General features: G+C 33.3%; 2 protein-coding genes across 2 annotated transcripts; both read left to right on the plus strand.

Moving 5' to 3' along the window:
* Positions 1-4,401: 4,401 nt before the first annotated feature.
* On the plus strand, positions 4,402-7,755 carry LOC140887632 (ER membrane protein complex subunit 8/9 homolog). Its single transcript, XM_073295020.1, has 5 exons — positions 4,402-4,755; positions 4,830-4,976; positions 5,065-5,124; positions 7,184-7,350; positions 7,450-7,755. The coding sequence occupies exons 1-5, from the start codon at positions 4,549-4,551 to the stop codon at positions 7,478-7,480; spliced, it is 612 nt and encodes a 203-aa protein (XP_073151121.1). The 5' UTR covers positions 4,402-4,548; the 3' UTR covers positions 7,481-7,755.
* A 1,939-nt stretch (positions 7,756-9,694) lies between these two features.
* On the plus strand, positions 9,695-16,813 carry LOC140887756 (26S rRNA (cytosine-C(5))-methyltransferase NOP2B-like). The gene is made up of 18 exons (XM_073295209.1): positions 9,695-9,863; positions 10,055-10,308; positions 10,387-10,547; positions 10,663-10,726; positions 10,809-10,942; positions 11,047-11,130; positions 11,235-11,309; positions 11,407-11,478; positions 11,556-11,629; positions 11,861-11,913; positions 12,455-12,564; positions 12,859-12,927; positions 13,015-13,089; positions 15,269-15,361; positions 15,435-15,514; positions 15,589-15,688; positions 16,051-16,406; positions 16,574-16,813. The coding sequence occupies exons 2-18, from the start codon at positions 10,059-10,061 to the stop codon at positions 16,650-16,652; spliced, it is 1,929 nt and encodes a 642-aa protein (XP_073151310.1). The 5' UTR covers positions 9,695-9,863; positions 10,055-10,058; the 3' UTR covers positions 16,653-16,813.
* Positions 16,814-17,085: the final 272 nt, after the last annotated feature.

Below are 17,085 nucleotides of genomic sequence, written 5' to 3' on the forward strand. Positions count from 1 at the left end.
TCTTTGTAGGGTGCGTTTGATAGGTGTGATGAAATTATTAATGTATACGATAAAGTGAAGGATAAGTTTTAATGATGATAAATTTATTAGTTGTTTGGTAGTATTTTTGTTGAGGTGATAAAAGTGTGTGCCAAATTTTTTGGACAATTTTACCCTTCTCCACTTGTCAACGTCCATGCCCATGAATTAAAAAAAAAAAACCATTATCAAACATGACTTTCCGTCTTCTTGTGAAATAAAATTTTCAGAAGGTTTGCATATAAAGATACGGTAATCAGTATTCCAAATCAATCACAAAAAATCTCAGCCAAGATGTTTCATGCTTTTCAAACTCATCAAAAAATTTCTTAGAAAGAAATATAACAAATCGATAACCACAAACTGTTTTCGAAAATGGTGAAATGATTCCAAATTTGAAGTCGGGATGCAGATGCTTGCTTCACCTAACGCCGCCTGGAGAAGCTCGGGTCACTTGTTGACCACACAACAATATTATGTTGGGAAAGAGAAATGGGTTTGAAAATGAGGACAAGGGGCAAAATGATAATTACATGTGTTTTTCTCATGCACTGTAGCATACGGGTTTCTAATACCTTCTCCTACTTGGGTTAAATATTCCAGCCTTTTCCAATGCACTCAGAATTTAATAACAGGCCCAGTGTTATCATATTTAGCTCAAAAAACGAGACAAACGACAGATAATTTAATAATCCTTGCCTAATCCCGTGTACCAAACACATCCGTAGTGTTTGTTTATCGTTCCGAGGATGTTGGTACTGAGAATATTTTATTCGATTTGGTTGTATTAACCTAAGTTTGCAGATTTCTTTCCTTGGGTTGTATAACTTAATTTGGTTTCCACTTTTAATTTTTTGTTTATGATTTGATAAAGATTATTGCATGCTTAGTTCTGATTAAGTAGGTGATCACAGTGTTGGTCAATACAATAACTCCTTGCACAACACTACTATAGAGAAAAACATTAAGCTAACTTGGATCGACAATGTGCATAACAACGATAGATCAACAGCTACCGACGGATGTGCTCATCGAAGTGTTGATACTCCTTCCAGTGGAATCTATATTAAAAGGGCGTAAATACCCCCGACAACAATTTCTACTGTGTGGACTGACAAAAAAAAATCCTTTGAATTTACCTATATAAACTGCGGCTGATCTCAGTTTTTGTGAATGAAAAGTTAAGAAGTACTTCTTAGAAACTCTCTCAGACACTACCTATATCAGCTCAGAAGAGTATTCAAGAGAATGACTTGGGAGTTGGTAGCAAAGAGCCATCAGTATAGAAAAGATGAGAAATGACATGTCTATTTTTGATAATTTTTACAGGCTAAAAGGTTAAACAGGAGGATACAATATTTAAATTTGAGGACTTCACATGATAAGAACTCACACATGTCATGATCTAATCAACAAACGTAATGAAAATTACATTTTAAGCGTTGACAAATTTATGAAATGACCATTCGACTGCATCATATATCTTAATTCTTAATAATATCCAAAAATGTTTTTTGCCCACCCAAGAATAAAAAAACAAGCCTAACTTTATTTTATCACCACATATCACATTTTCATTAATATTGTTATTTTTTTACTTATTCACTAATCATTCAATAATGTCATTATTCAAATGTAGAAAACCATATATTTAGAGGTTTGATCTCAATGAAAACTATCATAGGAACCAGTTGATTTGCATTTTGTACATCTAATTGGTGAATGCAACATCAATTGGTGCTCACAAAAATGCCCATGATGGATTTTCAGGAGATCAAAACTCATTTCTCCAGGCTTGATCTTCTGGACAACCGTCATGTGCACCTACGTAAACACCAGCTGATATAGTATCTTGTACATCCAATAGATGAATGTCACATCAACCGATAATCACAGAGGTGTCCACGATGGATGCTCACATAGGTTTGATCTCCTAAACAATCATCGTGGGTACCTAAATGAGCACCAGCTGATATGACGTCTTGTATATCCAATAGATGAATGTCACATCAACCGGTGCTCATAGATGTGTTTACGGTAGATGTACAAAAGATCAAAACTCTATATTTTTATTGATTTATAATGTTTTTTTCCTTGAAATAGCCATTTTTTTAAAAAAATATTTCAATAATATCTTTATCTTTTTTTAAAAAAATTCAATCATAGTTTAGTTAATAATATCTCTCATAATTTAAAAATATATATTAATTTGAAAATAACAAAAAATCATATTCAGACCATTAGTTAAATTATATATGTACACAACGTGTACATAAAATCATTAGTTTCAAACTTCAATATGTAAAGGAAAACGAAAAAAAAAAATTGGATATATGGATCATAATTTCCTCTATTTTTCATTTGTGTTGGATTGAGTTCAACATGTTAAAGGTAAATTTATATTTTTGTCCCATAACTTTCATGTTTTTGTTTTGATTATTTTTTCCCCCATTTTTGGTCTTCTATTTTATCAGAGTCCACTAGAGCTATCAAAAATTGTTTATGTGACTGTCGTGAATGTTGTTAAATGTTTTTGGAAAAAAAAAAACTTGCATATGTATTATGAATTGTTAGATTTTTATGTGACTTTTGAGATTTTTTAAATTTTTTTAGCTTATTGTCTAGTTGGAAAATGGTCATTTGCGAATATTCCTTACAATTTATGTATTTAACATTCATTTTTCTTATCTAGCGTAAGAGTTATAGATGTAAAGAGATAAACGTTAGAAACAAAATGTATAAGAGAGATGAATGCAAATTATCCGATTAAAAATCAAGCATCATGATATAACATTTTGATTAAAAAAAAATTGAGTAAACATTAATTTGGTACACAAACTATTGTTTAAATGTCAAATTGATACACAAAATTTTGTTAATGACTTAATTGATACATGTCCGTCGGATTCCGATCAATTTCTGGTGACATTTATGTAAAATGTCCAATTTTCCTTTTTATTACAAAAAATACACATTTTATTTTTTTATTTTAATTAGATATATTTGTATATTATATTTTATACGTAAATTGATTTGATTAAAAATTTTATTTGTACATAATATTTATTATATTAGATGGATTAAATAGATTATATATTTTAATAAAAAAGATTAGATAAATTATATTAAAACATACAATATCTAAATAATTATAAATAAATAAATTGATACTATAAAAAATAAATAATTTTTTAAAGCTAAAATTCTGATTTTTATATACAAATTTTTTTCGATAATATTTTGAAAATAATATTAAATAAGTAGCGATTGTAATAAAATATTTTTAATATTTTAACTATCTAAAAATTTATTAAATATATTATTTTAATATAAATATTACGTAAGTTCTATTAAAAATTAATTTAAAATTTAAAATTACATTTATAAGAAAAACTCATCAAATAATCAATTATATTCCGTCATAACGTGTCACATGTTTTTTAATCAACAAATAAAAAATTGAAAGTTTATTTATACACAATAATTTTATAAGGAACATGACTAATAATAAATTGAAAGTCGCTTTCGGTTTTTTTGATGGACAAAATGATGAAATTGGTTTTGAAACAAAATGATATTAGTTTTTTAATTAATTTGTATTATCAAAATATTATTATACCTTTTTTTTCATGGGGCAATTTGTCCAAAAATCCCCAAATGCAAACATGTTTTGCTTTGGGCTCCTTAGTCATAAAATGTGGTACAATATCATACATCATGAGGTACAAAATCACGTAAGATGTGATACAAATTAACAAAAATTGTGGTACAAAAAAGTGGATAGAAAGTGCATAGCAAAATATGTTTGCATTGGGGATTTTTCGACAATTTACCAAATTAATTTTTATTCTAAAAAAATTCATGTTAATATCCACCGTCGCAATATAAGCTCTGGTTCACTCGAAAAAAGATAAAAAAAATAAAATAAAACAAAATATAAGTCAAGGATTTTTAGTGTTTGCCCATTGTAAACCCACCTCGCAATTTTTGTTAATTTGTATCACATCTTATACGGTTTTGTACCACATAATTTTGATCCCCTGCACCGAAAATTGTGTGCGATTACTAAAACTCGGTGGTGGGTTTTAATGGTGCAAAAAAAAAAAAAAAAACCACTAAAACCTACTACCGGGTTTTAATGGTCGCACTAAAATTTCCTGCTCTCTAGGGTGCAGGGGATCGGATCTGTTGTACCACATAATATATGATGTTGTACCACATTTTATGACTAAAAGGCCCAAAATAAAACATGTTTGCATTATGAATTTTTCGACAATTTACCAAATTAATTTTTATTCTAAAAAAATTCAAGTTAATATCCACCGTGGCAATATAAGCTCTGGTTCACTCGAAAAAAGATAAAAATAAAAATAAAACAAAATATAAGTCAAGGATTTTTAGTGTTTGCCCAATCGTAAACCCTCTTCGCTGCCCATCATCGCGACTGTCAGCTGCTTGATCCTCTTCGAACCAAACGCCGGCGCTGCTACGAATTCGATCGAGCTCCCCTTAATCCGGAAACTTCGAATCATGGGCGGCGAGTCACCGTACGAGATCCACCAGACCGCCTACATAAAGCTGGTCCTCCATGCCCTAAAACACCGTACCTCCGCAGTCAACGCCGTCCTCCTCGGGCGCTCCGCCGCCTTCGGGAATTCCGTCGAGATAATCGACTCAGTACCGCTTTTTCACTCGCAGATCGGCCTCCTCCCTCCTCTCGAAATCGCCCTTACCATGGTCAGTTGTCGAATTTAAAAGTGATTGCTGAAATTTAGTTTTAAGTAACGATATTTTGAATGTGAATTAGATAGATAGAGGAGTATTATGGAGAAAAAGGCTTGAGTGTCGTGGGATATTTTCATGCTAATGAGAGGTGCAATGATTTTGAGCTCGCTGGTGTGGCAAAGAATATTGGAGATCACATTACCAGATATTTTCCTCAGGCTGCTCTCCTTTTGGTGGGTTTTATACTGACACAAAAGTTGCTCGAAACTTTGTTTTTGTTTGTTGGTGAAGACTGATGCTGTAAACTCTGTGAATTTGCAGTTGGATAATAAAAAGCTCGAGGCTTTACCACAGGGAAAGGATCGTAGCCCCGTGATGCAGGTGGTTTTGTGTCAAATTTCTAAATGATTTGAGTCGGATACTTGTTTTATTCTGTTCGGGGGACTTTGTTTTGATTCAGGTTACCAAATTAGATAGAGTGGACTCTTTTATATTGTGATCATTTGCTAGTTAGAAATTGATACTGGCCATAAAGTAATGTCCGAACCATAAGTTACCATTATTTTAGTTGTAAGATAAATACTAGATAAACCTTTAACTACTTGTTGTGTTCATGCTGTCATTATTTGGAAGAAACAAAGCTTACTGGAGAAGATCTTTCAAAAAGTCATCTACCATTATAAAGAAAGAGGCCTCTACCTTGTTTTTCAGAGACCAAGTAACCTAAAATAGGTGGCGATTTCAGTATCTAATAATAATGATGATGATTTTGTTTGTTGTAGTGGCAACAAAATGACTCCATTAGTCTGCCATTCTGTTGGAAGATGCATTTATATTGTGATTTGGACAATCGAATTCCCTTTGTCTTTGCTTGGCAAATTTATAAGGAGTTACAAAAGTTAATAAATGAGTTGAATACCTTTATATAACATGTATGAACTTGCGACAACCGCACATCTAAGCATTTGCACACTCCTAGATACGGTGGAGTACATTGGCCTCGTCTTCAGAAACCCCATAAAGCTAAACAACAATTTCCTCTCATGTTTATGTTCAAATTTTATCTACCTTGGTTAGTCTGGTCTCACATGGCGCCAGTTTAGATATAGGAGCCGTATTTCAAAAAATATTTTATTAATCTCAAACGAATAATCGATATATATATTTTTTTTTGAAAGAAACTGTTCTAATGTTTGTATGCAGTATTCAGAAAGAGTTTTTCTCTTTATTTTTCAAAGAAATTGTAAGGGAAATCGCAGAAACTACAGTTTCTGACTTCTGAAAAATGCTTCAGAATCGGAGAGCTGTGTCCAAATATTAGTCTTTTGGAAGTGATATTTTTAAAAAAATGCTTTTATTGAAAGCCTTTGTCTCTCCAAACACATTCTCTAACTTATTATACGTTATCTATAGACTAGTTTGAGGTTTATTAAACAGGCTTGTTGATATATCAAGCGGCACCATATGATGCATCCCATCCAAGTTGGCATTTGATTTTAAGCTGATAAATCATCTCATGACTCCTAAGAAGCCCAAGCATGTTTGGGATTTAATTTTGGTTAATTTAGAGCTGGTTTGGCTATGCTCATCTTAGACATCGTATAAGTGGTCAAACAACTTAGAATATATTTGAATAGTAACTAAGCCAACCAGGTTCTTAGACGATGATATGTTCTTGATATGATTTTATTATGCTAAGATGCATTATATTAATTTTTTTATATTTTTCCTCCAAAACTAGTACAACTAATTAGCATAGCATGTTACTGCTTTAGTTTTGATATTTGAACAGGGTTGTATTATCGATACGCTGAAGAACAATTACAGTTCTGCTGGGACATATTACGTGATGTTTTTATTGAGTTTATTTTCATCTCAACTAACATTTCAAATGAACGATGTGCTTGTGTTGGAAAAAGTTTGAGAGTGGAGGGGAAAACTATTGTTTATCAACGACTTCCACTCTCTTGGCTTCATTATGGTTCACCCACCTAAACCTTTTGTGGTGATCTAGTTGAAGTATCTCGACAGTCAGACCTAAATTCCTAATGTTGTCATTGCTGATTTTTTACGTTCAGTGAAAAATTCACCATAAGCAAGGAAATTGGTGTTATCCTTTTGAATGTGGTGCTGATGATGTTATTTTGTTTTTCTTTGCCCTATGCATGAAGCTGAACTACTAATTTTCAAGTACTATATTACTCTTTTGTGGTGATATAGTTTACACTTTACAGTATGTCGACCTAATGGTGTCATTGATGATTCTACATGTTCAATGAAATATTCACCATGAACAAGGAAATTGCGTCATCCTTATGAATTTGTGTGTTGTCAATGTGTGTGTTTTTCTTTGCTCTTTGCTTGAAGCTGCTTCTTTTCCATACTGCAATCCACCCAAACATACTCCTTCAAGTTTGTTCAATTATTCTATCTTCGTTAGCTCTACTCGAAGGATGCATCTAAAAATTGGAAGCTAGCCGGACCAGATGGAAGCAATCACCTCACTCTCAAGGAACCATCAGCAAACATTGTCCTTTCGGATTACATCTCATCAGAGAAATGGAAGGACATTGTCGACTTTGACGACCACCTGGATGATATCAGCAAGTAAGAATCATTTTTCCACTCACTTCTGTTCTCCATCGATTTGAATGGCTGTTTTATGAAACATCATATAGGAACTTAACGCCTTTGGTTCTTCTACAGGGACTGGCTGAATCCAGACCTTTTCAAATAAGTACATCGATTTCAAGTATCTTACTTGGAACTGATGAGTGGCGTCTACTTCTCATTATTTATTTGGTTTCTGCTACTGAGCTTTTGGCAGACTAAATGCAAGTTTTCATTTTAGTAAAAATTTGGAACTTTGTACTCTTGTTATATCTGTTTTTGTTTCCATTCCCATTCTTGAAAGAGATCATTTTATCCAGTTTACTTGGTTTTGGGAATCACTCACTGTAACGCCTCGATTTTTTCGATGGGGTTTTATATATGGCTTTTGATTGAATTATTAATATTAAAGGATTGGAAAGACTGTTTAGGAAATAAATTCAGGCGAAATCATCCGAAAACATTTCGGAAGATAAAATCGATTTTTAGGAATTAATCTATAATAATATTTACTTTGAATTTTAGATATGGAATTGTAAAAGTTTTAGGTTTCGTTTGGACATGTATTTTTAAAATGTTTTTAGTGTTTGATAAATGAAAAAAATTTAAAGTATGTGTTTGCATAAGATGTTTGTAAAATGTTTTTGAAAAATATTTTGAAAAAATTGTTTTTCGAGTATACTCTTTAAAGAATACTTGAGAATGTTTTTAGATGTTTTTAGAATGAAAATATGGAAGACAAAGATGAATTATTTTTGAAATGTTAAAATGTTTTTATAAAATAATTGTTAAAATACATATTTATTATTAAATCAATTTTTAAAATATTTTATAATTGTTTTTTTAAAAAAACACTTTTATAAAAATATTTTATAATTGTTTTTTGAAAAACACTTTTATAAAAAACACTTTAATAAGAATATTTTATAAAAATTTTGAAACTTAAAGATTTTAGGGCTCGAGGGTTTTATTAAATATTTCTTTTGTTACTGAGAATTTAAGAATTAACGAGTATTTTTTTTTAAAATTTCGGTCAACTTTTTTTAAAAAGAAAAATAACAATGCTATTAGATTTAACATTTCGAAGTTTTCAACTATAAGAATTGTAGGGGAATTTAGGATTGGAATTTAACAAGACTTAATTCGTTTTTTGGTCCTCATAATTTATTTTCAATTACAATTTTTTTCCTAAAAATTGAGAAATTAAGATTAATATGATATCTAAATATTTTGTTAGAGGATTTCAATAATAAATAATAATAATAAAGCATAAACATTTAAGTATGAATAAATAAATAGGAGAAGCATTGGTTGGACTTCTCTTTAATTAATAGAGATTAACACGAAATAAAATAATCTACTAATTATTTCTATTTATTTCTTTAGGTCTTGGTTTCAATTATTTTTTCCGAAACAAAACAAAAAAATTTTCACATGGTCTGCAAGTTTAGTGAGTTTAGTGTAGGTAGATGAATTAAAATGAGTTAGATTCGTCGGGTTAGTTTGTTCCGTCATATAAAATAGGTAGGTTGTATTAACAATTTTTCAACCGACCAAATGGTGGACAAGCCCGTCTTGTCTTTCCTAATGATGGTTGCAGCGGATTCTGGGTCAGTCCGTCTCAACCTGTTCGTCAGGTTGATCTGTCCCGACTCTTAAAATAAGTGTGTTGGGTTGCCTAAACAGCCTAAAAGATGGGTCAGTCTGCCCTTCCTAACTGTAGATTGTGGCGGGTTGTGGGCTGGTCCGTTCTGTTAACCCGTTTTGACATTTCTTGCTGTATGTTTATATTCCGTGTCTTTTTTTAGGTTTAAAATAATTTTTTTTAAATTGACAACTAAGCTAATTAAATTACCATATAAAAATAATAATTTTTTACTATATTATTAAGTCTAAGCACTCTATACAAACTGTTTATGATGTCATGGTGAATTTTTACCTATTTATTCTTTTTATACCCTACATACGCTATCTCTTTCTAAACAAACTTCCTCCCCACTTCTCACACCTTCCAACGACCTTCATCCTCCAAACTTTCTCTCCGCTACTTAGGCCCTGCAAAACTCCATATATTTTTCTTAATTTATTTTTATTTCTGTTTTGTATAGTTATAAGTTTCGACCTCTTGATACATTTATTTTTTAAGTAGCAATGCATTTTTTATTCACTTAATTATATTTTATCACATACATACATAATTATAAATATAGATTCTTTTTAAATATCTAAGTTTCGTCATTTTCATGTTTTGGGTCACGACGGTTAGTAATAATAATCATTTTTTTTAATTAAAAAAATTCTTTAAAAAAAACCTAAAATACTAATGTGGCGACCGCGATTCTTCAACTGATTCAAGGGCACTTCAGTCCTTCGGCATTGCATGCCTAAAACCCTCCTCCTCCCCCAGTGTTGTCTGGACGCTGCGTATTCGTAGCTTTTCTTCCACAGACTACTTCGCCATCTTCCTCCGACCCTCCGCCGTTGGGACCTCGGAATCTACCCGTTCTATTGTAATATTTGCTATTTGGATTACAAAGTTTGCATCTTTTTACTTTTTTTCCTTCTTGTACAAAAACTAGCAATAAATTCTGGAGTTTGAAAGGTTTTACGTGTTTGCTATTTCATTAGAATTGGTTGACAAGTACGGAGCAACAGAAAGTTTCCGTCTTTGACTGCGTACTTGTGTTTTGTGATATTACAGATTCATGGCGGGTCCTAAATTCAATAAGAAGACGAAGGGTGCGAGGGCGCCTAGTCACCCTCCAAGGAAGAAGCTGAAAGCAGATTTTCCGAGGAAAGAGGACTTGCTTGGTGATTCTGATGGCATGGATGAAGGACCGGAGAAGCTGCAAGAATCTGGTGAGGAAGAACGAGAAGTGAACTCTGATTCGGATATGTCTTCGGAAGGCGATGACCCATTTGCTGATGACATTCTCCAAGGAAGTGATGAAGAAGGTAATGTCATTTCTTAGTGGTTGTGTTCGGTATTGTTCCTCTTATTTTAATTCGGTATTCTTATGCCTCTTTATTTAGAGGATGGCTCTGATGAAGATTCAGATTCTGACGAGTCTGATATCGAGAAGAGAGCACGGGATATTGATGAGGAAAAGGCTCAGGAAGAGGAAGATGCTGAAGCTGAATTGCAGCTTAATATTAAAGAAGAAGCTGATGAATTTAGATTACCGACTGAGGGGGTTAGTGAATCGGTTCTTACGCCCTTTCTTTACTTGGAATTATGTACTCAAAGTTAGTACTGGCGATTGGCTTTAGAATATTTGCTGCTTTTCATGTATAGTCTTTACAATGCAGGAGCTTGAAGAAGAAGCACATAGACCTCCAGATCTTTCGAATCTCCAGAGACGGATAAAAGAGAGTATGCAGGGTTTTAAATATGTAGAAGTATGGCTTGTTTAGTTTCTCCTTGCTGAACTGATGCGCTGTATGATTTGTTTCAGTTGTGCGTGTGCTTTCAAATTTTAAGTCATTGAGGCAAGAGGGGGCAACACGGAAGGATTATGTTGATCAATTGAATATTGACTTGCGCTCGTACTATGGCTACAATGAGTTTCTGATCGAGGCTTTAGTTGAGGTGACTTTTCTATTCCAAAACAATTCTTGTTGTTGTGCCTTCTTTTAGTTTTTGGAATTATAATTTGCATTTGCTTGTGGAACTTTTTGATGTGTGCTCTTCAGATGTTTCCAGTTGTTGAACTCATGGAACTTATAGAAGCTTTTGAGAAGCCTCGGCCTATATGTCTTCGAACAAACACTTTGAAGGTAATATGCATGGTTGTTACAGTTTTTTATTCTGAGATATTTTCTATTTACCGAGGTTTAACAAATTGCACTCTGATGCTTTTTTTATTATTATTGGAATCTAGACTCGTAGGAGGGACTTGGCTGGTGTTCTTCTGAACAGGGGAGTGAACCTTGATCCATTAAGCAAATGGTCCAAAGTAAGAGCCACCATGTGTTGTTCTGGATCATTCTTTTTTTTATCACCCGGTAATTTTTAAGGATAAAATTATGAATATCTACATAACATGTTTGTAGGTAGGATTGGTTGTGTATGATTCACAAGTACCAATTGGGGCCACTCCAGAATATATGGCTGGATACTATATGGTATCTTCAAGTTCTACAGTTTCCAACTTTAATTCATGATGTTGAATTTATAAAACTAATGGTTTTGTTGCTGTCAGCTCCAAAGTGCTAGCTCATTTCTGCCTGTGATGGCCCTTGCTCCTCAGGAAAAAGAAAGAGTTGTTGATATGGCGTAAGTATTAGTTATTTGTGGAATGATTTTTCTCCTAACTATTTATTTATTTTCCATGGCCAATGAGAACTATTTTCTCCAGTGTTCGCGTCAACTTTTCTGGTTTATTATATTCACTGACTTCCTTTGTTCTCCTGTTATCCTTTTCTTCTCACGTGAAATTCACTCATTTATGGGATGCCATATGACTATGCTATTTTTTCCTCCTGACTTATTTTTGTTCACTTACAGTGCGGCTCCTGGTGGCAAAACAACCTATATCGCTGCCCTCATGAAAAATAGTGGTAAGGAACTAATAGACTCTGCCTCCTATAGTTCTTATGATGTAACCCTGTATTTTTATTACTTATAGTAACTGCTCATGTTCAGCTTTGTGTAAAAATTTTGAACATCCTTTTTCAAAGTTATTTTTGTCGTGTCACTCTTTTGTACATTGCCAATCACTTCAAGTCATCTTCTATTCTTCCTTTATGTTTCTGAAAAACAGGTCTTTTAAATTTTCTCATTTCCCCCCATAATTTAGAGAGAATTATGTCCTACTATCCTTGCCATGGAATATGGATTGTGCTACAACTTATTACCGTCTTTCTAATTAAGTGTATCATCAAAAGAAACTAGTCTTTTTCCATTTTCATGAAACATTTTCGAATAATGCTAGGATGCCTGTGTTGCTTAATTTTTCAAAATGTGGAATTGTTATAATCAATTGTACGCCAGTGCATCAACACCACCCTGTATGCAGATTTTGCATTCTGAACAACATTATAGACACATTAGAATGATTATGTGTTCTGATAGTTCTACAATGTAATTTTTCCTCAAAAGGTATCATTTATGCAAACGAGATAAAGGAATCTAGACTCAAGTCACTCACTGCAAATTTACACCGGATGGGGGTAACAAACACCATTGTTTCCAACTATGATGGGAGGGAGGTAAGGATCTTGATTTGTTTTTGCATGTACTTTTGGTGAAAATTATCATGTTTATTTGTTAGCTTAGTTTCTTTTCTGTATCGCAACCCCCTTCTCTTTGAACTGGAAAGTGATGTTCTTTTTCAATATAATCAACGTCTCTTGTCAGTTGTGGCCAAATATTTCTGTACTGTTGTTTTTTTGCTAGTTATCATGTACCAAACATTCATCTGAATGTTTTGTTCAAATTTTCTAATATCAATGACATATTCTGCTGGATATAAAAGATTTGTTTCTGTTCCTGCATCAATGTAGTTGCCCAAAGTTCTTGGAGTCAGATCTGTTGACAGGGTTTTGTTGGATGCTCCTTGCAGTGGTACTGGGGTACGCAATCAAATTTGATATAAAAATTTTCAATGATTTTTCTTTGAGTCGTCGGCATAAATTTGATTTAATTTTTTTATGCTGTAGGTTATATCTAAGGACGAGTCTGTGAAGACCTCAAAAAGCGAGTTAGACATACAGAATTGTGTCTATCTGCAAAAGGTGTACTTCATTCTCATGCTCTCACTTGGATAATCATACTTCAGCATCCTCCTATAAAGATGACCTACAATATTAAGGCGGAAAAAACACTATTTTGGTCCCTGTTCTTTATTCCTTGAACACATTTAGGCCTTGTACATTCTACGATGACATTCCTTAACTTTTAAAAAGACAGAAACACTAGTCCCATCTGTTAAATTAACGTTAATGTTAACGGTAAATCAAAGGTTTTAATGTCTCATCCTTCTTCACCTTTCTACTACCTCAACACCACCAGCACCATGGCTAAGCGCCACCATCCCCACTTTTCTCTCCTGCCGCCATTGTCATTCCCCTAACATTGCATTTGAGATCATCATGTTACTTTCTGAATAAGATCATAAGTTTTATTGAAGCTGAGTTTCATTTTTACGTAGACTGGGGATTCATTGCGTCCGGAATTCGGGACTATTGGTCGTTTGAGATTGAGACATTGAATTTCAGTCTCTTTTGGTTATGGTTTGTACTGGTATTTGGGCTCCTACAGCCCAGTAGTTCTTTCACCTCTTACAGCTTTAAGGTTGATGCAAGGTGTTTGATTCATTTTCTCGTACATTTTGTTGCTCCTTGCACTCCAGGACAATGGGCAGTATAAAGAATAAGCTTGTTCTGGTTGATGTTAGGGTTGCACGCAGTGTCTCTGTTAAAGATGTTAAGTCGATTCTAGTGTTCCCAAAAATGCTTTGAGCATTTTTTAAACATGGTAGCTAATGATACAACCTTCATTGACTATGAGAAATCATGGGCTGATAACTTGGGTGGTTTTGTATTCGTGTCTAAAAAATTAGAAGTAAAACTAAAATTGTAGAAATTTTAGAAAATATCCATCATTTTTGTTTCTGAAGATGGGGGGTAACTTGCAAAATTAGATAAATATTTGATTGAAATCTGTTTGTTTTATTTGTGAAGTTTAATTGAGATTATTTTATTGTACTGAATATCAAGTTTAAGGATTGAAACTTTATTTTATCTTAGTGCAGCATATTATGTTGTGATAGTTTAATCTTGTGATAGTTTAATCAGGGTTAGACTAGAGGTTTTTTTGTAAAGAATACCATAAATTTAGTTTAAGATAGCTAATTAACAGTTTATAATATATTGTAAACTTGAAGTGATGCTTGATGTTTCCTTCAGCAATTTCTTGTTAATAAGAATTTGATTTCTTAAAATACAATTAAGGGTTAGTATGTAGTTGATTCTAGTGTTTCTAAATTATGCTTTGTTAATTCTGAAGTACTAGAGTGGATTAAGCTTTAGTAAACCCTTCACGTAGCCGATGGTGGAATTTCATTTTTCTAGTCCTACACTTTGTTGTATCCTATTGGTGATGAATAATTCCGCGGTAGTTGCTATAAAAATCGTGAAAATTTTACAACCTAATTTTTGCTTCTATCCTTTTGGTTTTAATAAAAAGAGTTAGTATCATGTGCCAAAAACATAAACCTTTCGGTAGCGACTATTTTTTAATCTTCTAAAATGTCGAGGGACCAAAGTTGTTATTGTAAAATGTTTTTAGGGCTTAAGGTTGTAAAGTTTGAGGACCGAAAGACTGATTTTCCCTATTAAATGCTGAAGTGCATTCTATGCTTGAACCTCCTCATTTTATTTCGATAGAGCATATGCGTCGTTCGGCCAACAAAGTTGCTCATTTTTTAGCTGATAAAGTATTATCTAACCCTTCGAGTTTTGAATGGGTAGGTGGTGTTATTCCGGATTGGCTTCAGTGTATTGTATTCCAAGACTTATTATCCTAATGTAAATGGATGTTTCCTATTTCAAAAAATAAAAATAAAAAAAATGCTGACATTGAAACCATGTTTCAGAATTTTTTAAAATTGCATTCGTTTATAATCTAGTGCTTTCTTTCTGCTTTTGAGGCCCAACAATTCTACCTAACAATTGTTCATTTTTCTGGTTAGTTTTCAGTTTAGTAATACTACTGGTGACATTTTGTCCCTTAGCATCATATATGTTTCCTTGTACAAATGTCCTTTCCTTCGTTCTCTGACGATCTTTTAGATTTAACAGATTTCACGCACCATTTATATTTCAGCGAGGAGCTGGAGATTGGCAATCCCTTTTTTACAATTTTTAATGCTGTTTTCTGAATGCTAGCTTCATGTTAAATTTTCCTTGGCAGCAATTAATACTTGCAGCGATAGATATGGTGGATGCTGGCTCGAAGTCAGGAGGATACGTTGTTTACTCCACATGCTCCATTATGGTAGCTGAGGTTTGTAACTTCTACGGGTCTTGAAAGTCTTCCATAGCACCTGCTTCTTGTTTCTCAAATTCAAAATCTGCAGAACGAAGCTGTCATTGATTATGCACTCAAGAAGAGGGATGTCAAACTTGTGCCTTGTGGCCTTGATTTTGGACGTCCAGGGTATTTTCTGTTCCTTATTTTCTTAACTAATGGAGAAATGAACGTGTGATCTGACAAATCATCTTCTATTCCAGATTTATTCGATTCCGGGGACATCGTTTTCACCCCTCCTTGGAGAAGACACGACGATTTTATCCTCATGTTCACAACATGGATGGATTCTTTGTTGCTAAGGTGAGCCTCATAACCAAACTCAACCATTTTACTCAGATATTGTTAACAAGGAACTGGTTGATGCTCACAAGTCCTAAACCCAATGAAACAGCCGTTAAGGATTCATATGATGGTTTTGGTCCACGCGCTATAGTAATTTGGAATTTAAAAAGAAAAAAGCAATTAATGAGCTCAAAATTTGCTCTCTAATTGTTACGCTGCTTATTTGTTGGTCAAATGCCTCCATTGTATTTGCTTTGACTTTTACCTGCTTGTTCTTTTTCCTTCCTTGCTCATCTATTTTCTTATGATTTATTAATGTACTATTGCATCAAACTTCAAACCTAACTATTTCAGTTGTATATCTGATTTTACGCTTGCAGCTAAAGAAAATGAGTAATACAAAGCCACCTCAACAGCCATCTGAACCATCGGGAGAGGTGGATGAAGAACCTGAGTTGATCGATGGTGTCGAAGGAGGTGTCCAGCAGGAGCAGGAGCAGGAGCCGGAGCCGGAGCCGGAGCAGAAAAAGAAGGAAAAAGACAATTCCGAAGTAAACAAAAAAGTGAATAATGGATCTGTTAAAAAACCACTGAAGGAAAAAAAATATACCCACAAGTGGGGTGAAAAAAAGAATACTCCCTCTACGGAGAAGGTTTCAAAAACAAGGTACCAGGCAACAATGGGGAAGCGTGAGAGAAAGAAACGTCCTTCTAGGGAGGAGATCTCAAAAACCAGGTAACGAGCAACGGCTGCGAAGGGTGATGTGTTCCATTTTTTTTTAAAAAAAAGAATTATAAAGAGTGTTGTATCATATATGATGCTACATATGTGCGTCTATGTATCTGCATGTCTATGTGTATTTTAGTTCGTCTTTCCTAATCTTCTGCGGCCGACATTTGCAGAGAAAAGAAGAGAGTAACTCTAAGGGAGGCCAAGAGGAAAGCTAAGATTGAAGCCAGAGCTGCTGCAAACAGCAAGTAGAGTGTGGATGACACTATTTTTCTTGCTTGCTTTCTTTCCCTTGCTCGTCACTTATTTTGAGTATATGCATATCTGGTGTATGCTTTATTTTATCAAGATAATGTATTTTTGTGCCTTACATTTTCCTTTAGGAAGAAATTTTGTTTGAATTTTTTGTTTTACCACCATGCAATATTTTTAGTTTTACAGTATATCTATCTACTTTTTATTGTTTTTTGCATTTTTTTTATTGGGAAAGGGATTTAAAAACTCAAGGACATAGATGAATAAAGATAAATAAACATTTTTATAAATTTAAAAGATTTTTGGAAGTTGGATATCGTATATTGTTACATCAAGTACATCAAAATCCTTTTAAATTTATAAAAATGTTAATTTATAGAAAATGGTTGATTTCAAAAGGGGTTTTGTCTCACATGAGTCAGAGGCTTAT

Source organism: Henckelia pumila, chromosome 3, assembly GCF_033568475.1.
Source record: "Henckelia pumila isolate YLH828 chromosome 3, ASM3356847v2, whole genome shotgun sequence".
In the NCBI taxonomy this organism is placed as follows: Eukaryota; Viridiplantae; Streptophyta; class Magnoliopsida; order Lamiales; family Gesneriaceae; genus Henckelia; species Henckelia pumila.